Raw genomic sequence first — 21,011 nt, 5'->3', positions numbered from 1 at the left:
TTCTGGCCTGTTTGTCTGTGGCTGCCAGATGGAACTGAGGAGACAGAACCTTGCTCCAGAGCCTCTTGGAGACCAGGGGGCTTGGTGGTCAGGCCTGGCATGCCCTTACCCTGCCTTTCCTGTCTATTCTTTGCTTCTGTGGCCTCTGGGTCTTCAGTTCACACTTCAGTCACTGGTGACAAATCCCTTACTTGTCTGCCCTGCTGGCCTCGCTGCCTGGTACTTCCAGGACAGAAACAGAGACAAAAGAAGAGAAAAGGAGGGAGCGAGAACACAGGGCAGCAGCTTGTCCCCAGGATGCCCGGTCTCTCCCGGTTGCTGGCAGGCTTGGCCGGACCCTCCAATCTCCACATGGTCTGTGCCTTTCCATTTTCAAGCTTCCAGACAAATCCACAAGCCTTTTCAAAGACTACTCCAGCCTACGGCAGTTTATAGTCTCTTATGGCAGCAAAATCTGGCCTTACTTTATAAACTGAAGGAGCCTCGAAATTAACTGGCCCAAGGTCACACAGCTAGGAAGCTAAGGGCTCTGAACCCAGGGCTCCGGGCAAGCTGGTTTTTTTCTCCGAAGCTGCCCTTGCCTCTGAGTATCGGGTCTGGGGACAGGGTCCCTGAGCAGGAGAGAGGAGAGGGGGGCAGCTAGGAGCACAGGCTGGCAGGGAGGGGCCTAGAAGGGCCAGGGGGGCACCGGTGGCCGGCTGGGGCGGGCCAGGGCGGGGCGGAGGCGACCGGCGGCGGCGAGCTCCATCACAGTCGGCTGGTGAGCCCCAAGAGCCGGAGGCGCGCCTTTGCGCAGCCCGGGACACAGCCCCGCCACAGCCCCGCCACGGGGCGCGGGCCGGGCGCGGGGGCGGGAGGCATTCAGGCCGCGCCATCCTCACTGGTCCCGCCGCTCCCGGCTCCGGTGCCCGCCGAACGCACAGCCAGCGTGCCAGCTCGCCGGGACGAGCATCGCACGGGAGGCGGCCCGGGCTCTGGGCGTAGGTGCAGAGCCCCTTCCCGGGTGAGTGGCAGCTGGGGGCTGGTGGCGAGCGGAGGGGAGGGGGCGCCAACTTCGCAGGCAACTTAAGGGGCTCTGGTGCCGCGCGCGCGGGCAAGGACGGTGGAGACAGACGCGGGACACCCGAGACTGTACGGCCAGTTCAGGGAGTCAGAGGCCAGGGGGACCAGGACCCTCGAGAGCCCGACCGGTGTTGTGGACTCGGTGGCAAAGGAGGCGAGGAGAGACAGTCTTGGGAGACAGACTGGCCGCGGGCGCGAGGGAAGGACGCGGGTGGAGAGCCCAAGGCGTTTGTCCCTAGGGTCGCGGAGTCTCCTTCTCTTCGTCTGTCGCGGTGGCCCGGCCAGGCTGGGCACAGTCCTCGGACGCGGGAATCTGGATTGCTGGGTCCAACTGTTGCGGGTGGAAGCCGCTGGGGGCAAGGAACCGGTCAGGGGCCAGGACCTGGGACCGAGGTTGGGTTCGACCAGAGCGCGGGGAGCTGGAAAGGACACAGAGCAGAAAGGGGGTTGTAGCAGTTGCTGAGCTGGTCCCTGCTGGCACCTGCTGCGCGCATCTGCTATCCACCGACCCCCTCATTGGGGTGAGTTCTCCAAGCCCTCCGTTTCCCACTCTTCTCCTTACCCTCCCCCGGGGAGCTCCTAATACTCCGTCCTCTGACCTCCGAGATCAATGGGTTTCTGCAGTGACAGGATTTGCCCGAACGCTGACCCTTGCGCCCCGGTTCCCCCGGGCTCTGTGGACTCCAAAAGGAAAGTGGGCAGAAAAAACCACCGGAGAGCCTGTGCCCTGGTGCACTGGGCCCTGGAAGCACCAGTTGGAGGCTGTAGTCTCCTGGGGCTTCAACAAGGATCCCCGACGGCTAGGAGGAGAAGCCTTAATCTCCGGCTGCGGAAGGCAGCGATTTGTGCTTGGCCTAGGCGGGCAGGGGGAGGCCTGCCAAAGGCCAAGGCACCTAGCAGGCTGCAAATCCCCCAAGGGCGTGTTTGGCGACCCTTCAAAAGTCCTGTTGGGCGAGAGGCAGAAATGCCCGCTGGGGACGCTGACCCCATTTGCTCACTCTGTTTCCCAGCCCTCCCTTCCCAATGGGACATCTGGTATAGCACCCCCAGTCCTGGCCCCATCAGCAACTCACCCTCCCCCCAGCTACGAGAAAATTTGCGGGGGGGGGGGGTGAGGGAACGGGACCGTATTTGGAGAAGATGCCATCCTACTGGCTTTTTGGAGCAGGTCCAGTTCCTGCCTCTGAGCTAGTTTCGAAACTTGTTAAGAATAAGAACCTGAAAGGGACAGGTTGGTAGGAAATTGGACGCCTGGAGATTCACTCCGGAGGGTCACCAAGACTGGGTCCTAACCCACAGGCCCACCTGCCAGGCTAACCTGGTCATCCCCTGCCCAAGAGCTTGAGATCCCGACCTAGCTTGAGGCAGTGGATTGGGGACATAGGACTTGGGGCAGAGAGCTGGTGCTGGCTGGGGTTGAGGGAGAGAGAGTTCAGGGGGCAGTGGCCAGGCTGGGGGCGAGGAGTGCATGGTGCTCAATTTGGCCGCCAGGAGGCGTGGCGCGGGTCCCCGCGCCCGGAGTCACCGCCACTGCCGCCGCATCGCGAGTGTCCTTGAGCGGTGAGTGATGGTGGCCCTTCGGTGCTCGCGCCCCCTCCTCCTGCAGGGGCAGCCAGATGCCACGTTCCCTATGAATTATTTATCGCCGGCCTAAAAATACCCCGAACTTCACAGCCCCAGAGTAAGATTCCTGCGAGGGGAGGGGGCGGGGCGCCCCCGGGGGCTGAGAAGAATCAGCTGGGAGGGGGCAGTTAGTATTGGAAGAGGCAGCAGTCAGTGTCCCCACAAGTGTGGACAACATAGATGGGCTGTCTCTTTCCAGGTGCCTGGGGTGTTATGGGGGCAAAAGTGAAGGGAGGGGACTACGGTAGAAGAGGGTCATATCAGTGAGGGTCTCCCACTGGCAGGAATCAGCAGCTTAGGTGGGTGATATTAGCTTTGGGGACCAGAGCTTCTAGGCCTTGGGAGTGGGGGAGCCGTTAGTGTCCCGGGTGTGAGTGAGTGCGTGTATGTGCTATACGTATGCATGGCATTGTCAAGGAGCCTGTGTGTGACTGAGGGGTTGGTGGAAGCAGAAGAGAAGGTCCCTAACATGTAGGGGGTAATAGAGCCTGCTAAGAGGTGCTGAGTGTCCTAAAGGACTGGCCACTGCTAACCTCTCCCCTGTACTTAGGGACCAGGGGTTCAGCAAACACTGCTTTAAGACCCTTGGAGAGAGGAGTGTCATCAGGGATGTACAAAGGTCCAGTAATGGTGGGGGACCTGAGGAGAACCAGCTCGGGGCTCGACACCCTGCAGGGAAAGAGCGGAGGAACCCAAACCCTGTCTTTTCCTGGGGGTCCAGAGCCGATATCAAGATTAAGGGCAGAAACCTATAGAAGAGGGTCTTAAGTTGGGCTCTGAAAGACAATAGAATTTTGTTAGGGAGAGGTTTCTCTGACCCGAGGAACAGCAGGAAGCAAGGCCTGGAGATGAAGACAGCACACCACAGTCTAGCAGGGGCGAGTATCCAAGTAGAGAAGACAGTGGTTTTGGGTTAGCTTGTTGGACGTTGGGATTTCATTTGTGGGCACCAGAGAGAAGCTGTCTTGCTTGACCTCTGTCACAGGGACCAGGTGAAAGTTCTAGCAGTTAGGAGGAGGGCAGGAAGCAGATGTGGAGGAGAGGCTGGGGACCAGGGATATGGAGTGGGGTGTTTCTTGTGAGAGATGCCCTGTCACATTGCTTTGTCACCTCAGAGACCTGCTGGATGCTGGTCTTACAGCTCTTACGACCTGTCTTGATTCCCCTCCTCTCTACCCTTAATCCAGGAGGATATTTTCACATTGGAGGAAAGCTGGCAAGGAACACCCCCTTTGGAGTTGGGGGGGAACCTGGGACCTTCCCCCAGACTCACACTGCCCTGGAAGAGATAAAATAGGAGCCACATGTGTGATTTTAAAATTTCTAGTACCAGCTGGACAGTGGTGGCACACGCCTTTAATCCCAGCACTCCAGAGGCAGAGGCGGGCAGATCTCTATGAGCTGTAGGCCAGCCTGGTCTACAGAGCAAGTTCCAGGACAGCCAAGGCTACACAGAGAAACCCTATGTTGAAGAAAAAAAAATATAGTGCCAACATTAATAAAGGAGGGAAGAGCCAGTTATGATGGGCCCATGTCTTTAATCTCAGCACTGGGGTGAAGAGGCAGGCAGAGCTCTGGTGAGTTCTAGTCTCTAACAGTGAGTTCTAGGCCTGCAGCGGCTACATAGTGAGACCCTGCCTCAAAACAAATAAATAGTTAAATAAAATGGAAAGTAAAATAACTGGTTCCCAGGGTGGCGGTGGCGGTGGCGGCAGCGGCGGCAGTGGAGATCCTTGAGCCTACAGGGGTCCCTCCCCAGCTGGACCCTTGGCTGGACTCCTGTATAATTTATTTGACATTTTTTTTTTTTTTGGTTTTCCTCACCCTTTCAAACTGTCAGGGAGCCCCTGTCCTTCACCTAGCTCCCTTGGGCTGGAGTGAGGGAGCCAGGGCCTTGGTGAAGCTGCCCGCCACTTCCCCCACAGCCGTGGTGGGGAAAGGGAGTTTGGCTACTTGTGGTTTAGGTCCCCTCTCCCGGAAAGCCATGGATTCTGGCAAATGGTCTTGTGCCCTTTACCCTATTTATCCTTAGTCTGGTCCCCTGTTGTCCATTTCACCCCCAAGCACCACTTGTACAGACTGGGGACCAGCCCCTTCCCTGTCTGTGTCCCTTCCCAAGTCCCTTTAGTTGTGGTGAGAAGGGGGGGGGGTAGAGGGGGCGGGCAGGCATGATCCCTCCTCAGGCATCTGGGAGGGCCTTGCCCCCAAGGGCTTTACCCTTTCAGTCATTCTCCTTGACACATTTGTTAAAAATCAAACCTGAGTAAAACTATGAGTTTAATATGAAAAAAAGAGAAAAACAGATAACATTTTAATAGTATGGTTTATTTATTTAGTTAGTTATTGGATTTTCGAGACAGAGTTTCTGTAGCCCTGACTGTCCTGGAAGTCACTCCATATACCAGGTTGATCCCTAACTCAGAGAATCCTCCTGCCTCTGCCTCCCAAGTGCTAGAATTAAAAATGTGTACCACTATGCCTGGCTTAATAGTATACTTTAATTCAGTATATCCAAAGCATTATTTTAACATGTAGTGAATATAAAAATATCAATGAGGAGAGCTGGGAAGCTGGCTCAGTGGATAAAGAATTTTCCATATAAGCATGAGGACCAGAGTTTGCAATTCCCAGAGCTCATGTAAATGCTGGGTGGGCACTGTAGCTTGCCTCTAATTCTAGTGCTCTGGGTTCGAAGGAAAGACTCTGCCTCAATGTATAAGGTGAGGAGTAAGCCAGGCAGACTTCTGATGCCTCCGGCCTCCACATGCACATGTACACACACACACACACACACACACACACACACACACACACACACACACACCACGTGAAAACAAACATAAAAAGAATATTATCGAGGTAGTTTACATACTGTTTTACATACTCTTCACACCATCTCCAATATCCAGTGTATCTTTGTGCTGACAGCACACCTCACTTCAGTGGGAAGTATTTCAAGTTATGTGTGCTTGGACTACTGCACTGGTCGGCACGGGTAAAGAGAGCCCACTCCTAGGAGACAGAAACAGGGAAGCTCGTGGCTCCCCACTGGGAGGAATCTAGAACTGGATGAGCACACAGGTCTTCAAAGGAGCAGTGGGCATGACCGTGTCCTTTGCTGTCATGCTTGGAAACGATATAGTCCACATCACATGGTGTGGTGATTTAGGATCTCATCTCACACTCAATCACGCTTCCAAGCCGCCATTCCTAGATATGGGGCGATCTCGCAGGTTCTAGTGAGTCTACAGCATTCCTTCCTCTGCCGCCAATCCTCTCTACTTAGCCCGAACTTCTACTGCCTCGCACCTTAGCTTAAAGCCCTGACCTGTTAAATTTCATTTTGTTTGTCAATGATAACATGCCATTGTTATCAGCTCCTTATACCTATGTGAGCAAGTGCTGGACCCTTAGCTGGGAGAAGGTATGCTGGGAGGGGAGTAGGGATGCCAGGGTCTGAGGGAAAAAGAAGTAAGTTTAGAAAAAAGGAGCTTATAGCATCCTGCTGGTTCAGCATCTTCATCATTGAGCTCCTGGAGAACAGGGACCATGTCTCCCCATGTTAGCATCTCATCATCCAGCAACTCATTCACAGAAGGTGATCTGTGTACCGAGTCACACATTTCATAGATGAAAACTTCCTTTCTGTGGTTCAGAAACTTCCTTCAGAGCTACCTTTTCAGCAAAGAGAAGAAATTTCCTGCACACTCCCTGGTGACCCTTGTGTTTTGCTGCCCCATTTCCTTAGAGAGAACTGGAGACTCTGGAGGGAAGCCTCTGAAGGGGTGTCATGTAAGAAATCAGACTTGGAACAAAAGGAAGAGAGATATAGTGGCCTGCAGAGCAGAGGAAAGGTCTGGAAGGAGCCAGGGCTGTCCTGGGAGTTCCCAAGCCCTAGCCCTAGGGTGTCTGGGTGAGATGTTTGGGTTCACTCTGCATTTCTGTGGCAAAGGTGTACAAATCTCCTGCATGGGGGCTGGAGTGGCAGGCCCACTCTGATCCTTCTTCGACTCCCTCTGGTTAGTTTTATTGGACATGGGAGGAGGCTGCAGAGGGTGGCCATGTGTTGCATCTGTGGGCACCCGGAGACATGTTTCTCTCACCCACCGGGCTTTGGTCTTGATCCAGAATGAATCTGTAGCAGACACACTTGGGCCCTTAGGTTAGATGTAAAAAAGATCCTACACACCAGCAATGGGATGTGAATAGCGAATGTAAGTTGGACACCTCAGGGCTTCAGGAGTCCTGAACCCAAGCGAGTTGGCCTTGACCACTCTGCTTTAGAGGGCTGTCCTAAATGAGCTTGCTGAAGGGAAGGTGGCGAAGACATCCAAGCTCTGGAGGAGAAGATCTGCCAGGCAGAGCCACACAGCAGAGGTCCAGGGCTGGCTCCAGGACAAGCAGAACACTGAACAGTAGTGTTTGTTCTGATGAGGGATAGATGCAAGATTCAGTTCGGCTGTTGAGAGGACTGGGCTGTGGGGATGCCACAGAGCTACCTGTCTTTATCTGGCAGAGAGACTGTCGCCTACAGGATAAAATTTGCTAATGGCAGTGAATAGCTGGATTTCTTGTTTTGAAAGTTCAGACAGGCTAAGTGACTTCTCAAAGATCACACAGCTGAGGCTGGAGAGATGGCTCAGTGGTTGTAGAAGACCTTAGTTTAATTCCTAGTACACACGCCTGGCAGCTCACAACTACCTGAAGCTAGAGCTCCAGGGGATCTGACTCTACAGGTACCCACACACACACATGTACAGATCCCTACAAAAACACACACGTTTTCACATAATTTCCTAATTTTTGTCTTTTTTTTTTTCAGAGCTGAGGACCAAACCCAGGGCCTTGCACTTGCTAGGCAAGCACTCTACCACTGAGCTAAATCCCTAACCCCCTTCACATAATTTTGTAATGAATCTTGTTTATTTGTTTTAAAGATCACACTGCTAGTAAGTGGCATTCCTGATTTGAACTCAGCTCTGTCCATCTCAGATCAGGGCCCTTGAACAACACACAAACATTTCAGTGTCTTTGCTAGGGCAGAACCCAGATAACTGGGTTTGGGGACTGTGACCTTTCTAGCTATTCATAGATAAGGGTGACAAGCTTTGTCCTGGCTGCTGCCTCTCCAAGGTGCCCTGGGGATGCTCAGCTAACTTGTCTCTTTCTCTGTGTCTGTCTGTGTCTGTCTGTCTGTCTCTGCCTCTCCCATGGAGGGAGGTTCTCTCTTCTCTGTTCTCTGGTCCTTGCCTCCTGTCTGTCCATGTGTCTCTCTCTCTATGCCTGCCCTGGTTTCTCTGCAGGACCCTCCAGTGGACATGGGTGGGGCCCTAGGGCCGGCTCTGCTGCTCACTTCCCTCCTCGGTGCCTGGGCAGGGCTGGGCCCAGGGCAGAGAGAGCAGGCATTGACAGTGGCTGTGGTATTTGGCAGCTCTGGGCCACTACAGGCCCAGGCCCACGCTCGTCTCACCCCCCAGAACTTCCTAGACCTGCCTCTGGAGATCCAGCCACTCACAGTTGGCGTCAACAATACCAACCCCAGCAGCATCCTCACCCAAATCTGCGGGCTTCTGGGTGCTGCCCGTGTTCACGGCATCGTCTTTGAAGACAATGTGGACACCGAGGCGGTGGCCCAGCTACTGGACTTCGTCTCCTCCCAGACCCACGTGCCCATCCTCAGCATCAGCGGAGGCTCTGCTGTGGTCCTGACCCCCAAGGTGCCTGTCTAAATTCTTGTCCCTTCCTCTCTGAGCCCAGAGCTAGGCTGGAGCTGGGGTCCAGGGCTGAGTCTGGATTAGGGAGCAGCTTAGACCTTCGGGAGCTGGGACTGGCTGGGACTGAAGGTGTGATGAGGGAAGGGGGAGATACCATGGGGAGAATGTTCCCTGGATCCAGATTATCAGTGCTCTCAATTGCTGTCACGTTTGTGTCTGGATGAGGTGGGTAGATGGCCTTCCAGCTGTGATGGCCAGGCTACCTACTCTGCTTCCCCAGCTCTCATTGGTCAGGCCCTAGACCCCTTGGACACTGAGCATTCATATGTAGGGGATGGCACGGCAGGGCCAGGTCACTGCTCCAGGCATGGGAGAGACAGACACACTTGATCCTCTGGGGAGAAAGTGCCCAACACAGATTCATATGCAATGCCAAGTGACAGAGGCATTTTGAAGGAAAGACAGATGCCACCAGGGCAGGCGTCTCATGGGGCCTCTTTGGATGGGGTGTTGGTCAGATACGACCTTTCAACAAATGGTGTCTGCTCTGAGGCCAGAGGCTAAGTGGGACTTGGGAGGGATATATCGCTGATCAGAGAGAAGCCCGGAGAAGGAGGTGGGACTCACGACTTGGGAAGCGCTTGGCTTTGTTGTCAGTACGGGTCAGTCAGGGAGGGTGATCCGGGGGGACGCTGGCTTGATTTGCATCCGCTTCATTTGCTCCTTCATCCCAGAAAATTTTGAGAATATACGGAAAGAGTACAAAGGTACACCATCTACCTTCCGTCCACCTTGACCCTCTCCCCTCCCCCATGCTCCTCCCTGGCCATTGCTCCCTCTGCAGTGGTAAACTGAAGCAAAATTCCAGACAGCTTATCATCCCACCCATAAATATTTCAGTGTGTACCTACAGCAGACGAAAGCCTAAAAAAAAAAAAAAAAAAAAACCCACCATACATTATCATGTCTAAAATAAATAATAAAAATTCCTCGGCCTCTTCAAATATCCAGCCAGTGCCCACATTTCCCCACCGCCTCATAAATGTCATACGTGTTTATTTTTAAGTCTGTTTGCTTGGATCAGAAGCCAAATGAAGTTCACATCTGGTGGCTGGTGGTTACAGCTTCAAAGTCTCCACCCTTGCACTTTCTGTCTTTGAGATAGAGTGTCACTCTGTAGCCTGGGCTACGGTTTGGAAATTACTCTGTAGACCAGGTTGGTGTTGAACTTGTGGTTAACCCTCCGGCCTCCCAAGTGCTGTGGTTACAGGCATGTGCCACCACAGCTTACTTCTCTTTTAGTTGAAATTGGTCTGTTGAAGAACCTGGGCTTGGGGCCCATAGTTCCCCTTTTTAAAAAATAAGATCAGAGCCGGGCGGTGGTGGTGCATGCCTTTAATCCCAGCACTCGGGAGGCAGAGGCAGGCGGATCTCCGTGAGTTCGAGGCCAGCCTGGTCTACCAAGTGAGTTCCAGGAAAGGCGCAAAGCTACACAGAGAAACCCTGTCTCGAAAAACCAAAAAAAAAAAAAAGATCGGAATGATGGCAGTGAGGAGGCCTCTTGGGGGGAGCTGTAGTGCTGGAAGGAGACCTTAGGAGGAAGCCACTCACTGAAGCTTGCAGTGGCTGTGGACTTTGGGGTGTAGAGGTGGCGTGAAGGAGGAACTTTCTTGTTCCTGAGGCTATGGGCAGGGTGGTGCTTTCCTGTTACCTATCTCTGGGCCGGGTATCAGCTCCCGGGACTCTGTTTCTCAGCTCTCACAGTGCTTGGCGAGAGCGCTAAGCCTGGAGCTATAATTCCAAGACTCGGATTCAGTTGTTCCGGGCAGTGCTTCTCAAAGTCGCCGGCTCAGGGGAAACCCAGAAGAGCTTGCCCACAGGCAGATTCCAGGCATCTCCCTGAAATTCTGTTGAATGCCATAGGTGTTGGGGTGCAGCAAGGACTTCTGGGTTTCTAATAAGTTCACTGATGGTGCTGAGGCTTCTGGTCGGTTGTTCAAGCAGGGTCAGGTTGAGGGGCGGGAATTTTAGTTTGTAAAATTCCCCAGGTGAGTCCAATGGGCCACAGGGCAGGGGTTCCCCGGGACACTGAGCCTCCCCACCCCCTACTCTAGGATTTCAGGAGCAGGGAAAGGTGGGAGCTGGGGCGCAGGGCGAGGCTCATTCCGCCCCGCCCCCCACTCAGGCCCGCCACACCCCGTCCCCAGGAGCCTGGCTCCGCCTTCCTGCAGCTGGGCGTGTCCCTGGAGCAGCAGCTGCAGGTGCTGTTCAAGGTGCTGGAGGAATACGACTGGAGCGCGTTCGCCGTCATCACCAGCCTGCACCCGGGCCACGCGCTCTTCCTCGAGGGCGTGCGCGCCGTCGCCGACGCTAGCTACCTGAGCTGGCGGCTGCTGGACGTGCTCACACTGGAGCTGGGCCCGGGCGGGCCGCGAGCGCGCACTCAGCGCCTGCTGCGCCAGGTCGACGCTCCCGTGCTGGTGGCCTACTGCTCCCGCGAGGAGGCCGAGGTGCTCTTCGCTGAGGCTGCACAGGCCGGCCTGGTGGGACCCGGCCACGTGTGGTTGGTTCCTAATCTGGCGCTGGGGAGCACCGACGCGCCCCCGGCAGCCTTCCCTGTGGGACTCATCAGTGTGGTCACCGAGAGCTGGCGCCTTAGCCTGCGCCAGAAGGTTCGCGACGGTGTGGCCATCCTGGCCCTCGGTGCCCACAGCTACCGACGCCAGTACGGTACCCTGCCTGCCCCGGCTGGGGACTGCCGAAGCCACCCCGGACCTGTCAGCCCTGCGAGGCAGGCCTTCTACAGGTAAGCACCTACCCTTATCATGTGGGGCACTTCAGGGGACTTGAATGGCAATGAGCTTGGGCTCCTGGTCTCTCTCATCTCCCTCTATCTCCCACTAGCATATGCTAGGTCAAGTTCCTTTAGGTCTCTGGGTCTTGGCATCCTTATCTAAAGAAACAGCGGGTTTTAGGATGTGGAAAGGTCCATGAGGTCAACACAGGGAGACTTTTAAAAATAATAAGCACGCAAATGCTTTATGATGGTGGTAGTATGGGATGTCCTAGGCAGAGCCACATCCTGGGGTGGGACACCCTGGCATCTCTCTGCCTCACCTCCCTAGGCACCTACTGAATGTCACCTGGGAGGGCCGAGACTTCTCCTTCAGCCCTGGTGGGTACCTGGTCCAGCCCACCATGGTTGTGATCGCCCTCAACCGGCACCGCCTCTGGGAGATGGTGAGATGGGGGTGAGCCCAGGGCCCTCTGTTTCCTATTATTTCCCCACAGCTGAGCAGAGTCCCTCTGTTCATGTCTCAGCTGAGACTTCCTTCACCGGGAAACCTTGGAGGCCTCCCAGATGGTTTAGGTCACACACCCCCATTCCCACAGGCTCCCGGGACACCCTGCTTTCCTTGCACTACTGAACTTAAGCATTTCTGTCACATAGTCCTGGCCCTAGAGGAGTGACCTATGTCTGAGCTGGCCAGCTGGACATGTAAATAAGCAGAATAAGGAAAGATCAGTGCTTGGGTACAGATGTATGCAAAACAGCACCAGGCACAGGGTGATTATTCATGCCTGTAATCCTAGTACTCAAGGGGCAGAGGCAGGAGGATTGCTTCAAACCCGAGCCCAGTTTGGTCTATTTGATTTACATAGCAAGTCACAGGCCAGCAGGGCTACGTGGTGAGAACGTGTTTTGCCCCCTAACAAAACAAAACAACCCAAAACAGCAAGTGTGTGGAGAGGAAGACGAGAATTTGTTTTGCTTTCAAAGGAAGAAACTAGGGAAGGCATTTCTGAAGATGGGATGTTTAAGTTGGGCTGCAGAAGACTGAGGAAGAACCCAGTAAGACAGAGTGCTAACCTGGTGTAGACAAAAGGCTGTGAAATGATGTGTCAGATGGTTGGGGGATGTGACAAAATGGGGCGCATGTTGGTGGAAGAGTTTGTGCTGAGGTAATGGGGAAGTGAACATTGTTGAGGCAGTCTGAGACTTAGGAAGGTGTTTTGGGCCAGCAGCAATGTGGTGACACCCTTGGAGATCACAGGGCCCAGGACGTGGAGGAGGCTGTGGGGAACCTGCCCTCGTGTCCGTGGTCAGCCCTTGGCCTGTATTTCTGTCTTCCAAATGCTTCCGTCCAAGCCTCCCTAATCTGTCTGCCCTGGGTATCTTTAGGGTTCGTGGCCTTGGCAGATGGTCCCCAGAAGCCCTGTCTAGAGAGTGTGGGGGGTGGAGAGCAGTACTAGAGGTTCTGGCTGAGGCAGGTTGTCCTCTGCAGGTGGGGCGCTGGGATCATGGAGTCCTGTACATGAAGTACCCAGTATGGCCTCGCTACAGCACTTCTCTGCAGCCTGTGGTGGACAGCCGGCATCTGACGGTGGCCACGCTGGAAGAACGGCCCTTTGTCATTGTGGAGAGCCCTGACCCTGGCACTGGTGGCTGTGTACCCAACACTGTGCCCTGCCGTAGACAGAGCAACCACACCTTCAGGTCCGGTGTGAGCTGGGTGCTGCCATGGGTGGGTCAGCTGCTGCGTGTGTGTCTCGTGCTTGGGTAGGGGTGGGGTCTGTATGCCAGGCTGGGAGGAACAGCTGGGGCTGAGAGTTGGGGCAGCCTCTGACTTGTGGTGGTGGCTGCAGCAGCGGGGATATAACCCCCTACACCAAGCTCTGTTGTAAGGGCTTCTGCATCGACATCCTCAAGAAGCTGGCCAAGGTGGTCAAGTTCTCCTATGACCTGTACCTGGTGACCAACGGCAAGCACGGCAAGCGGGTGCGAGGTGTGTGGAACGGCATGATCGGGGAGGTATGTCAACCCCAGGTTCAAGCACAGATTCAGCTGGGGCCACCCTGCTCACTGCTAGATTTCATGTTTCCCCCAGCCATGTGGTTGTGCAACTGGGCTGTCAACTCTGGAGTGATGAAGTCCTGGGAAACTGAGCTCTGGGGACTCAGGGAGGGAGTAGCCAGTTCCACTGGTGGCTGCTGGATGCTCTTCCGGGATGAGGACTGGGGAGAATGCTGAAGTCCTTGGGGGAATCTCTTCAATCCCCTCCTGCCCCCTAGGTATACTACAAGCGGGCAGACATGGCCATCGGCTCCCTCACCATCAACGAGGAGCGCTCTGAGATTATAGATTTCTCTGTGCCTTTTGTGGAGACCGGCATCAGTGTGATGGTAGCTAGAAGCAATGGCACCGTCTCCCCCTCAGCCTTCCTGGGTGAGCTTTGGGTGGCCAGGAAAGGCTCTGGGCACAAGAAGCCAGGGGTGGGTGTGTGGGGTATGAGTGGAAAGGTGAAGTCTGGGGAGGACCTTTAAAGCCAGGCATGTTCACCTTGAGAGTCTCAGAGGGTGGTGGGAGGCAAGTGAAGAGGAGATGGGGGGAGTGATGCTAACACTGGTGGGTTCTGAGCCAGGTCGGGGTCAAAAGAATCCGACAGGCCAACGGAGCCACTGGGAAGGATGTGAAGACAGATTGGCAGGCGGGCTACAGGCTGTGCTGTGGGTTGGGCCAAGGACGAAGCATTAGGGGAGCATGAGATAGATGCTAATGCTTTTCTTACTCCATCAGGAACCCTGAATTTTGGGGGTCAGCCCCACTGTGCCAGACCCCCAGCCAGGTTACAGGGTTACATCATACAACTACGTTCCTTCCTTTTCCAGAGTGCCCAGTGGGGGGGTCAGGTGGGGCTTGTAGCGTGAAGTGGTTCAGAGAAGCTGTGAGGACAGGGGAAGGGCTGAGAGCTGGCTAGGCTGGTGTGAGACCCCAGTGTAGCTAAAGTTTTCCTGCCTGGCCCACAGTCAGGACAAATCTCTCTCACCTGCCAGTCCCACAGCCACTCAGACCCGACCAAGTAAACACAGAGACTTATATTGGTTACAAACTGTATGGCCGTGGCAGGCTTCTTGTTAACTGTTCTTACAGCTTCAATTAATCCATTTCCATTAATCTATGCCTTGCCACATGGCTCGTGGCTTACCGGCATCTTCACATGCTGGTTGTCATGGTGGCGGCTGGCAGTGTCTCTCTGACTCAGCCTTCCACTTCCCAGCTTTATTCTCCTCCTTGTCCCGCCCATACTTCCTGCCTAGCCAATGGCCAATCAGTGTTTTATTTATTATCAGCAACACATGTGACATACAGAACATCCCACAGCACCCCAGCTCTGCCCCTTCTTGCTGGGTGGCTTTAACAAAGTCATAGAGCTGAGAGCGGTGGCACACACCTTCAATCCCAGCATTTGGGAGGCAGAGGCAGGAGGATCTGTGTGAGTTCCAGGCCAGCCAGGGTGGAACACACACGCATGCACATGCACGCGCACAATGCACGTGCACACATGCACACGCACACATGCACGCGCACACATGCACGCGCACACATGCACGCGCACACATGCACGCGCGCACACGCATGCGCACGCCCTCTCTGAGCGTCAGGGAAGAGTCACCCCCACCTCTAGGATGGCCTCCCTGCAAAGAAGCAAGTGCTCTAGACAGCAACGGTTTCTCAGCCCAGGAGTCAGATTCTGAAGGGCCTTGGGCTTTGGTCCCACGTCAATGGATGTGGAGTAAGACTTGCCCTCAGGGCCTCATACCCCAGGCAGAGGAATCGGAACCCTCCCCAGTGACGGGCCCTGCTGGAGATCAGGGAGCTATGGAGATTTAGAGTGGAGTGATGTGTGGTCTCAGGAGAAGGGAGGGAGCCTTGAACACTGTACGTTGTCCTTCCTTGGACTCTTTGGGGGCTCTGCTGCCTGGAGGATCAGGAACCTTTGGTCCCACCTACAGGGCTGCCAGGCCCCTCCTTTGCACATGTCTCCATTTGTTGGTGCCTAGTACAGTTGGAATGGCGGAGGGTGGGGGGGTGGGGGGGGAGCGAGGTCTCTGAGCCACCTGCCTTGGTCCCCAGAACCCTACAGCCCTGCCGTGTGGGTGATGATGTTTGTGATGTGCCTCACGGTGGTTGCCATCACTGTCTTCATGTTCGAGTACTTCAGCCCCGTCAGCTACAACCAGAACCTCACCAAGGGCAAGAGTAAGCTGTTCCATGGGCCTGGGTGGAGGGACAGGGTGGAATGGCCCATGATGAGGCTCCCACCAGGCTATGAGCCCCTTCATAGTGGGTCAGGGAAGCCCCAACACTCACCTTCTCACCCCCAGAATCTGGAGGACCATCCTTCACCATTGGCAAGTCCGTGTGGTTGCTGTGGGCGCTGGTCTTCAACAACTCTGTTCCCATCGAGAACCCCCGGGGTACCACCAGCAAGATCATGGTCCTGGTCTGGGCTTTCTTTGCGGTTATCTTCCTCGCCAGCTACACGGCCAATCTGGCAGCCTTCATGATCCAGGAGCAATACATCGACACTGTGTCGGGCCTTAGTGACAAGAAGGTTCCTGGGCCACAGCCAGGTGGAGGGTGGGGATAGTCCTTGGATGGGCAGACACAGGACAGTCTGGGGAAGTGGAACAATGGCTGGAGTGGGAAGAATTTGGGGGCCTGGGGAGAAGGATCCATGACTGCTCAGGTCCACAGCCTGAGTGACCTTGATTAAGTTTCCTCTGTCTCAGGCTTCTGAGTTCCCATTTGTAAAAGACAGGGGAGGCCTGGACTGTGCCTAAGACTGTGCACGTCAGACTTGGGGCTGGGACTCTGGTATCCAGAAGGCTAGATGAAGAGGGTGGGAGTGGCTCGCTTTCTGCCTTTAGTTTCAGCGGCCTCAAGATCAATACCCACCCTTCCGTTTCGGCACGGTGCCCAATGGCAGCACAGAGAGGAACATTCGGAGCAACTACCGTGACATGCACACCCACATGGTCAAGTTCAACCAGCGCTCAGTGGAGGATGCTCTCACAAGCCTCAAGATGGGGTGGGTCCCCAGTCTTGCGCCCTCCTCTGCCTCTGGTTCCATGTCTTCCCAGGAAGCACCCTTAGGTGTCTCTTCCTTAGAGACCTAAGGTGGGGACAGTGGAGCTGGCATGTCTTGGGGACTCCTGGGGAGGGGAGAGGGGGCCTTGAGGCAGAGTGGATATTTACTATATGGACCAGAAATAGAGGTGAAGTGTTGACCCAAGCTTGAGGTGGTGACTGTTAAGTTACAGGCTCTTGAGGGCACAAGGGGATGAGCAGAGGGATGGAATATTCTAGGGCAGAGAGTTCCCTGTCCTCTCCAAGGAGTGCGGAAGGGGTCCTTGCAAGGGCACCTTGCTGGTGGTGTCCACAGGCTCCTGTACTCAGGCCCTTGTCCACACCCTGGGTTTGGTGCTTCCCTCTCACGGTGTGGGTCCTTGGCCCTGAGGGCTCAGCCTGTCTCTAGGAAGCTGGATGCCTTTATCTACGATGCTGCTGTCCTCAACTACATGGCGGGCAAGGATGAGGGCTGCAAGCTGGTCACCATTGGATCTGGCAAGGTCTTCGCCACCACTGGCTATGGCATCGCCATGCAGAAAGATTCCCACTGGAAGCGGGCCATAGACCTGGCACTCTTGCAGTTCCTGGGGGATGGTGAGTACCACAACTGTAGGGCCCAGGAAGGGCCCAGGGTGGACCACAGAGCCTGTGGTTATCAGCATCTCCATCATCATTTCTGTGTGCACAGAGCCTCCACAGGAGAAGGCCTCTGGGGGTGAGGGTGGGGCAGTTGGGGTGCAAGTATGAGGAAAGACTGATGAACCCTCAGGAAGTGATGACCTGGAAGAGGATGCAAGGACCAGACTTGGGGGTTCCCCAAAGGGCAAGGAATACAAGAAAGCATTCCAGCTGCCTGGTGGGGGTTCCGAGTGGCTGAATGCCCCCAGGCACCTTCTGGTTTTCCTAGATGAGTATTTCTCTTCTGTCATCTTGAGATTACCTGAGGGTGGGGCCAAACTTCTGCCTACTCCCAAGCTGGAAGCAGGCTAGCCTGGGCAGCAGGGCTCACTAGTTGGAGCGACCAGCCCAGGCTGCTCTAAACCCAGAGAAAGCTCTGAGTTTACAGTTCCATCCTTAGCGGACAAAATGTTGTCTGAGCTGGGTATAGAGGTGGACACCTGTAATTGTAGCCTCGGGGGGACCCAGATAGAGAGATCATGAGTTTGAGGCCAGCCTGGACTATAAATCAAGAGCTCGTCTCCAAATAAAACAAAACACACCCCATGCCTTGGGGCTGCGGGAATGGTGAAGAGCATGTACTGCTCTTGCAGAGAGCCTGAGTGTGGCTCCCAACACCCACATCAGCTCACAGCTGACTGTAATTCCAGCTCCATGGGGAGTGGATACTGCACTCACATGATACCCATGCATAGACATACTTATACATACACAATTAAGGACAAAAATAAACCTCAACAACCCCCCATACCCTTAAACTCAAAACACTGTCCATACCATAAATTCAGTGTCATGAGAGCAAACAAGAATGTCATCTCGCAGGGGCTCAGCTCGAGCTTGGCATGTCAGTGGTGAAGAGCATATGATGAATAAATGAATGAATGAATGATGAATGAATGAGTGAATACTAAAATTTAACCAACAGGCAAGCCTTTAGTGCCAGGCATGGTGGTGTCAGCCTGTAATCCCAGCTGGGATTGGGAGGTAGAGGCAGGAGGATCCAGAGTTTAAGATCTTCCTTGCCTACTATCAAGTTCAAGGCCAACGTGAGCTACATGAAACTCTGTCTCAAAACAAAACAAAAACAAAACAACAAAACCAAGACTTTACTGGGCATATGGGAGCGGGCGGGCAAAGGGCGCAAAACTGGCGTTAATTCTGCAGCTAGCTTCCTTCTGCTTTTTCTTCTTGCTTACTGCCCCTGCTCCACCTCTGCGGCACTGGTCCCCACTAGGAAACAAGGACGTAGAACCGTCCTCTATCCAGGCTCAGGGAGTGTGTTGGTAGGGCTTGCTGCAAAGAATGTGGTCCTGAGTCTTGTATGTACTCTCTGCCAGGAGAGACCCAGAAGCTGGAGACCGTGTGGCTCTCAGGGATCTGCCAGAATGAGAAGAACGAGGTGATGAGCAGCAAGCTGGATATCGACAACATGGCGGGCGTCTTCTACATGCTGCTGGTGGCCATGGGGCTGGCCCTGCTGGTCTTTGCCTGGGAGCACCTTGTCTACTGGAAACTTCGCCACTCCGTGCCCAACTCACCCCAGCTGGACTTCCTGCTGGCTTTCAGCAGGGTAGGTGCCTGGCTCTTCCTATACGGATCTCAGTGTTAGGGACAGCAACCCAGCTGGCTGTGGGTTCATTTACAGATGTATAACTGACATCTTGGGAAGAGGTGTGGTTTGCCAGCTTTGAGTTCTCCCTGCCATTTGTGTCGTTAGAACGAATAAACCCGATACTTGATCTGCAGAGTAGCACATTGCCTGACACACAACAGCACATAGTTGGGGCTTAAAAAGCTGTTACTTGGAACATGGCCCGGGACAGTGGTGACCTATCTCTTCTCCATTGCTTAGGGCATCTACAGCTGCTTCAACGGGGTACAGAGCCTCCCCAGCCCTGCGCGGCCACCCAGCCCGGACCTTACAGCAGGCTCAGCCCAGGCCAGTGTGTTGAAGATGCTACAGGCGGCTCGAGACATGGTGAACACCGCGGATATGAGCAGCTCCCTGGACCGCGCCACACGCACCATCGAGAACTGGAGCAGCAACCGCCGAGCACCTGCTCCCACCAGCTCCGGCCCGCGGTCATCCACCCCGGGTCCTCCGGGACAACCGAGTCCCAGTGGCTGGGGGCCTCCCGGTGGGGGCCACACACCGCTAGTGCGCAGAGCCCCGCAGCCCTCCGGCCGCCCCGCGATGTGCGGGCCGCCTCCTCCCGCAGTGGCCCGAGCACCCTGCAGGCACGCTTGGGATACGCGGTGGCCGGTGCGGGTCGCGCACCGGGGGCGGCACCTTTCGGCCTCCGAGCGGCGCGCGCTCCCGGAGCGCCCCCTGTTGCCCGCGCACTGCCACTACAGCTCCTTCCCTCGCGCTGAGCGATCCGGGCGCCCCTTCCTCCCGCTCTTCCCGGAGCCCCCGGAGCCCGACGACTTGCCGCTGCTCAGGCCGGAACAGCTGGCTCGGCGGGAGGCTCTGTTGCGCGCGGCCTGGGCCCGGGGCCCGCGTCCTCGCCACGCTTCCCTACCCAGCTCGGTAGCAGAAGCCTTCACTCGATCCAGCCCGCTGCCTGCCAGGTGCGCCGGTCACGCCTGCGCCTGTCCCTGCCCCCAAAGCCAGCCATCCTGCAGGCACTTGGTTCAGGCACAGTCCATGCGGCTGCCGTCCTACCGAGAAGCCTGTGTGGAGGGCGTACCGGCAGGGGCGGCCACCTGGCAGCCCAGACAGCACGTCTGCCTGCACACCCATACCCACCTGCCATTCTGTTGGGGGGCTGTCTGCCGTCATTCTCTACCCTGTGCCAGCCACAGCCCCTGGCTCACTGGAGCCTGGGAGCCTCCATTACACAGAGGCAGGACCCTGGGGCTAGGCACAGGCTACAGGGACAGTGGGGTGCTGGAAGAGGTCAGCAGGGAGGCCTGTGGGACACAAGGTTTCCCAAGGTCCTGCACCTGGAGGCGAATCTCCAGCCTGGAATCAGAAGTATGAGGTGCCAGCTGCTCTGGTTCCTGCTGGACTGGATTTTGTGGCTGGCCTTGGCCATGTTTGGTGGGCAGGCAAGTATGGGTTTCTCTGGCTTCTACTTTGAAATCCTGGCCATGGGACCCCACTGAAGATGATGTCTGCCATGGCCAGTTTGTGACCTTGGAAGGCTCGGGTCCTGGTGTGGGCTGGGATCTTGATCATCACACAAAGTCTTGCAGTCACAGGAGGTGAAAATGGGTCCCTGTCCTGGTGCCAGCCAGATCCTAGTTGTGGCTGCTGTGGCCTTGGGTTGGGGACACAGAAATTGGAACTGGAGGTTGGGGTGGGGCCATCCCACCCCTTGCTCCAGTAGGTTGGAATTTCTTCTCATTGGAGCATTAAAGCAATGTTTTACAACCCACTTGGTCCTGGCTGCCTCATTCTACATCCTGGAGGGTGCACAGTACAGCCTTGGGTGTATTCTGGGCTGGACATCTGCTTATAGCATGTGGACAGATCCGTGTAGACAAGCCTTAGCTTCAAGGGTGTCCAAGAGTGAGGTGGGAATAGGTGAGGCTGAGGGAGGGGGTTCTGGGTAGCAGAAGCCATTTGGTATTCAGGGCCAATTCCACCTATTCTGTGACAACTGTGCTCACTATGGGAGCTCTGAGGGTGATGGATTGAGTCCATCACTCAGTCTCCCAGAAAAGAGAGGCTCTTGCCAGGGACAGTGACTGTCTTGACAGGCTAGGAGACTCCCCGGGACCATGGAAGTGTCACAGTGGTAAGGGATGAAGAAGGTCTATTTGGGGACTGTCAAGCTTGCCTGGGGCCTGGCCCATGGTCTCTGGAAGGTGGGCATAGGTACCGTCCTGGGTCGGGCATGGTTCAGCCTCACTATGCCAACACTTTTCAGGTAGGGACAATCTGCCCATCTGTCCAGCCCGCCCCCCATCTTCCCTCTGGGGTTCTCAGCTGACTAGCTTTCATTGTCACATGTCATCGGTTCTGGGGATCTTTGTAAGGATGGCTTTTGCCATCTTTTAAAGTCTTCCAAATT

The 21,011-nt window shown here is 55.4% G+C and overlaps 1 protein-coding gene across 2 annotated transcripts; it reads left to right on the top strand.

The window, feature by feature from the left end:
• Positions 1-912: 912 nt before the first annotated feature.
• Grin2c (glutamate ionotropic receptor NMDA type subunit 2C) lies at positions 913-20,372 on the top strand. 2 transcript variants are annotated; one of them, XM_059272084.1, is made up of 13 exons: positions 913-1,003; positions 7,989-8,402; positions 10,607-11,205; positions 11,525-11,639; positions 12,686-12,897; positions 13,047-13,212; positions 13,473-13,626; positions 15,316-15,441; positions 15,567-15,796; positions 16,113-16,273; positions 16,721-16,908; positions 18,330-18,562; positions 18,845-20,372. In XM_059272084.1, the coding sequence occupies exons 2-13, from the start codon at positions 8,004-8,006 to the stop codon at positions 19,973-19,975; spliced, it is 3,714 nt and encodes a 1,237-aa protein (XP_059128067.1). In that variant the 5' UTR covers positions 913-1,003; positions 7,989-8,003; the 3' UTR covers positions 19,976-20,372. The 2 variants fall into 2 exon arrangements, with proteins under 2 accessions (XP_059128067.1, XP_059128066.1); XM_059272083.1 differs by lacking the exon at positions 913-1,003 and having other exon boundaries at positions 7,500-8,402.
• Positions 20,373-21,011: the final 639 nt, after the last annotated feature.

This window comes from Peromyscus eremicus, chromosome 8a (assembly GCF_949786415.1).
Source record: "Peromyscus eremicus chromosome 8a, PerEre_H2_v1, whole genome shotgun sequence".
Taxonomy (NCBI): Eukaryota; Metazoa; Chordata; class Mammalia; order Rodentia; family Cricetidae; genus Peromyscus; species Peromyscus eremicus.
Note: the sequence above shows the minus strand (reverse complement) of the source record. Positions and strands in the feature narration are given on the sequence as shown.

Bases quoted from the DNA above. Each gene is read 5' to 3' on its own strand.
- Grin2c (XM_059272083.1), top strand. From the start codon at position 7,896: ATGGAGGGAGGTTCTCTCTTCTCTGTTCTCTGGTCCTTGCCTCCTGTC. The intron at 8,403-10,606 runs GTGCCTGTCTAA...CCCCGTCCCCAG, and splicing joins CTGTGGTCCTGACCCCCAAG to GAGCCTGGCTCCGCCTTCCT. The intron at 11,206-11,524 runs GTAAGCACCTAC...TCACCTCCCTAG, and splicing joins GCGAGGCAGGCCTTCTACAG to GCACCTACTGAATGTCACCT.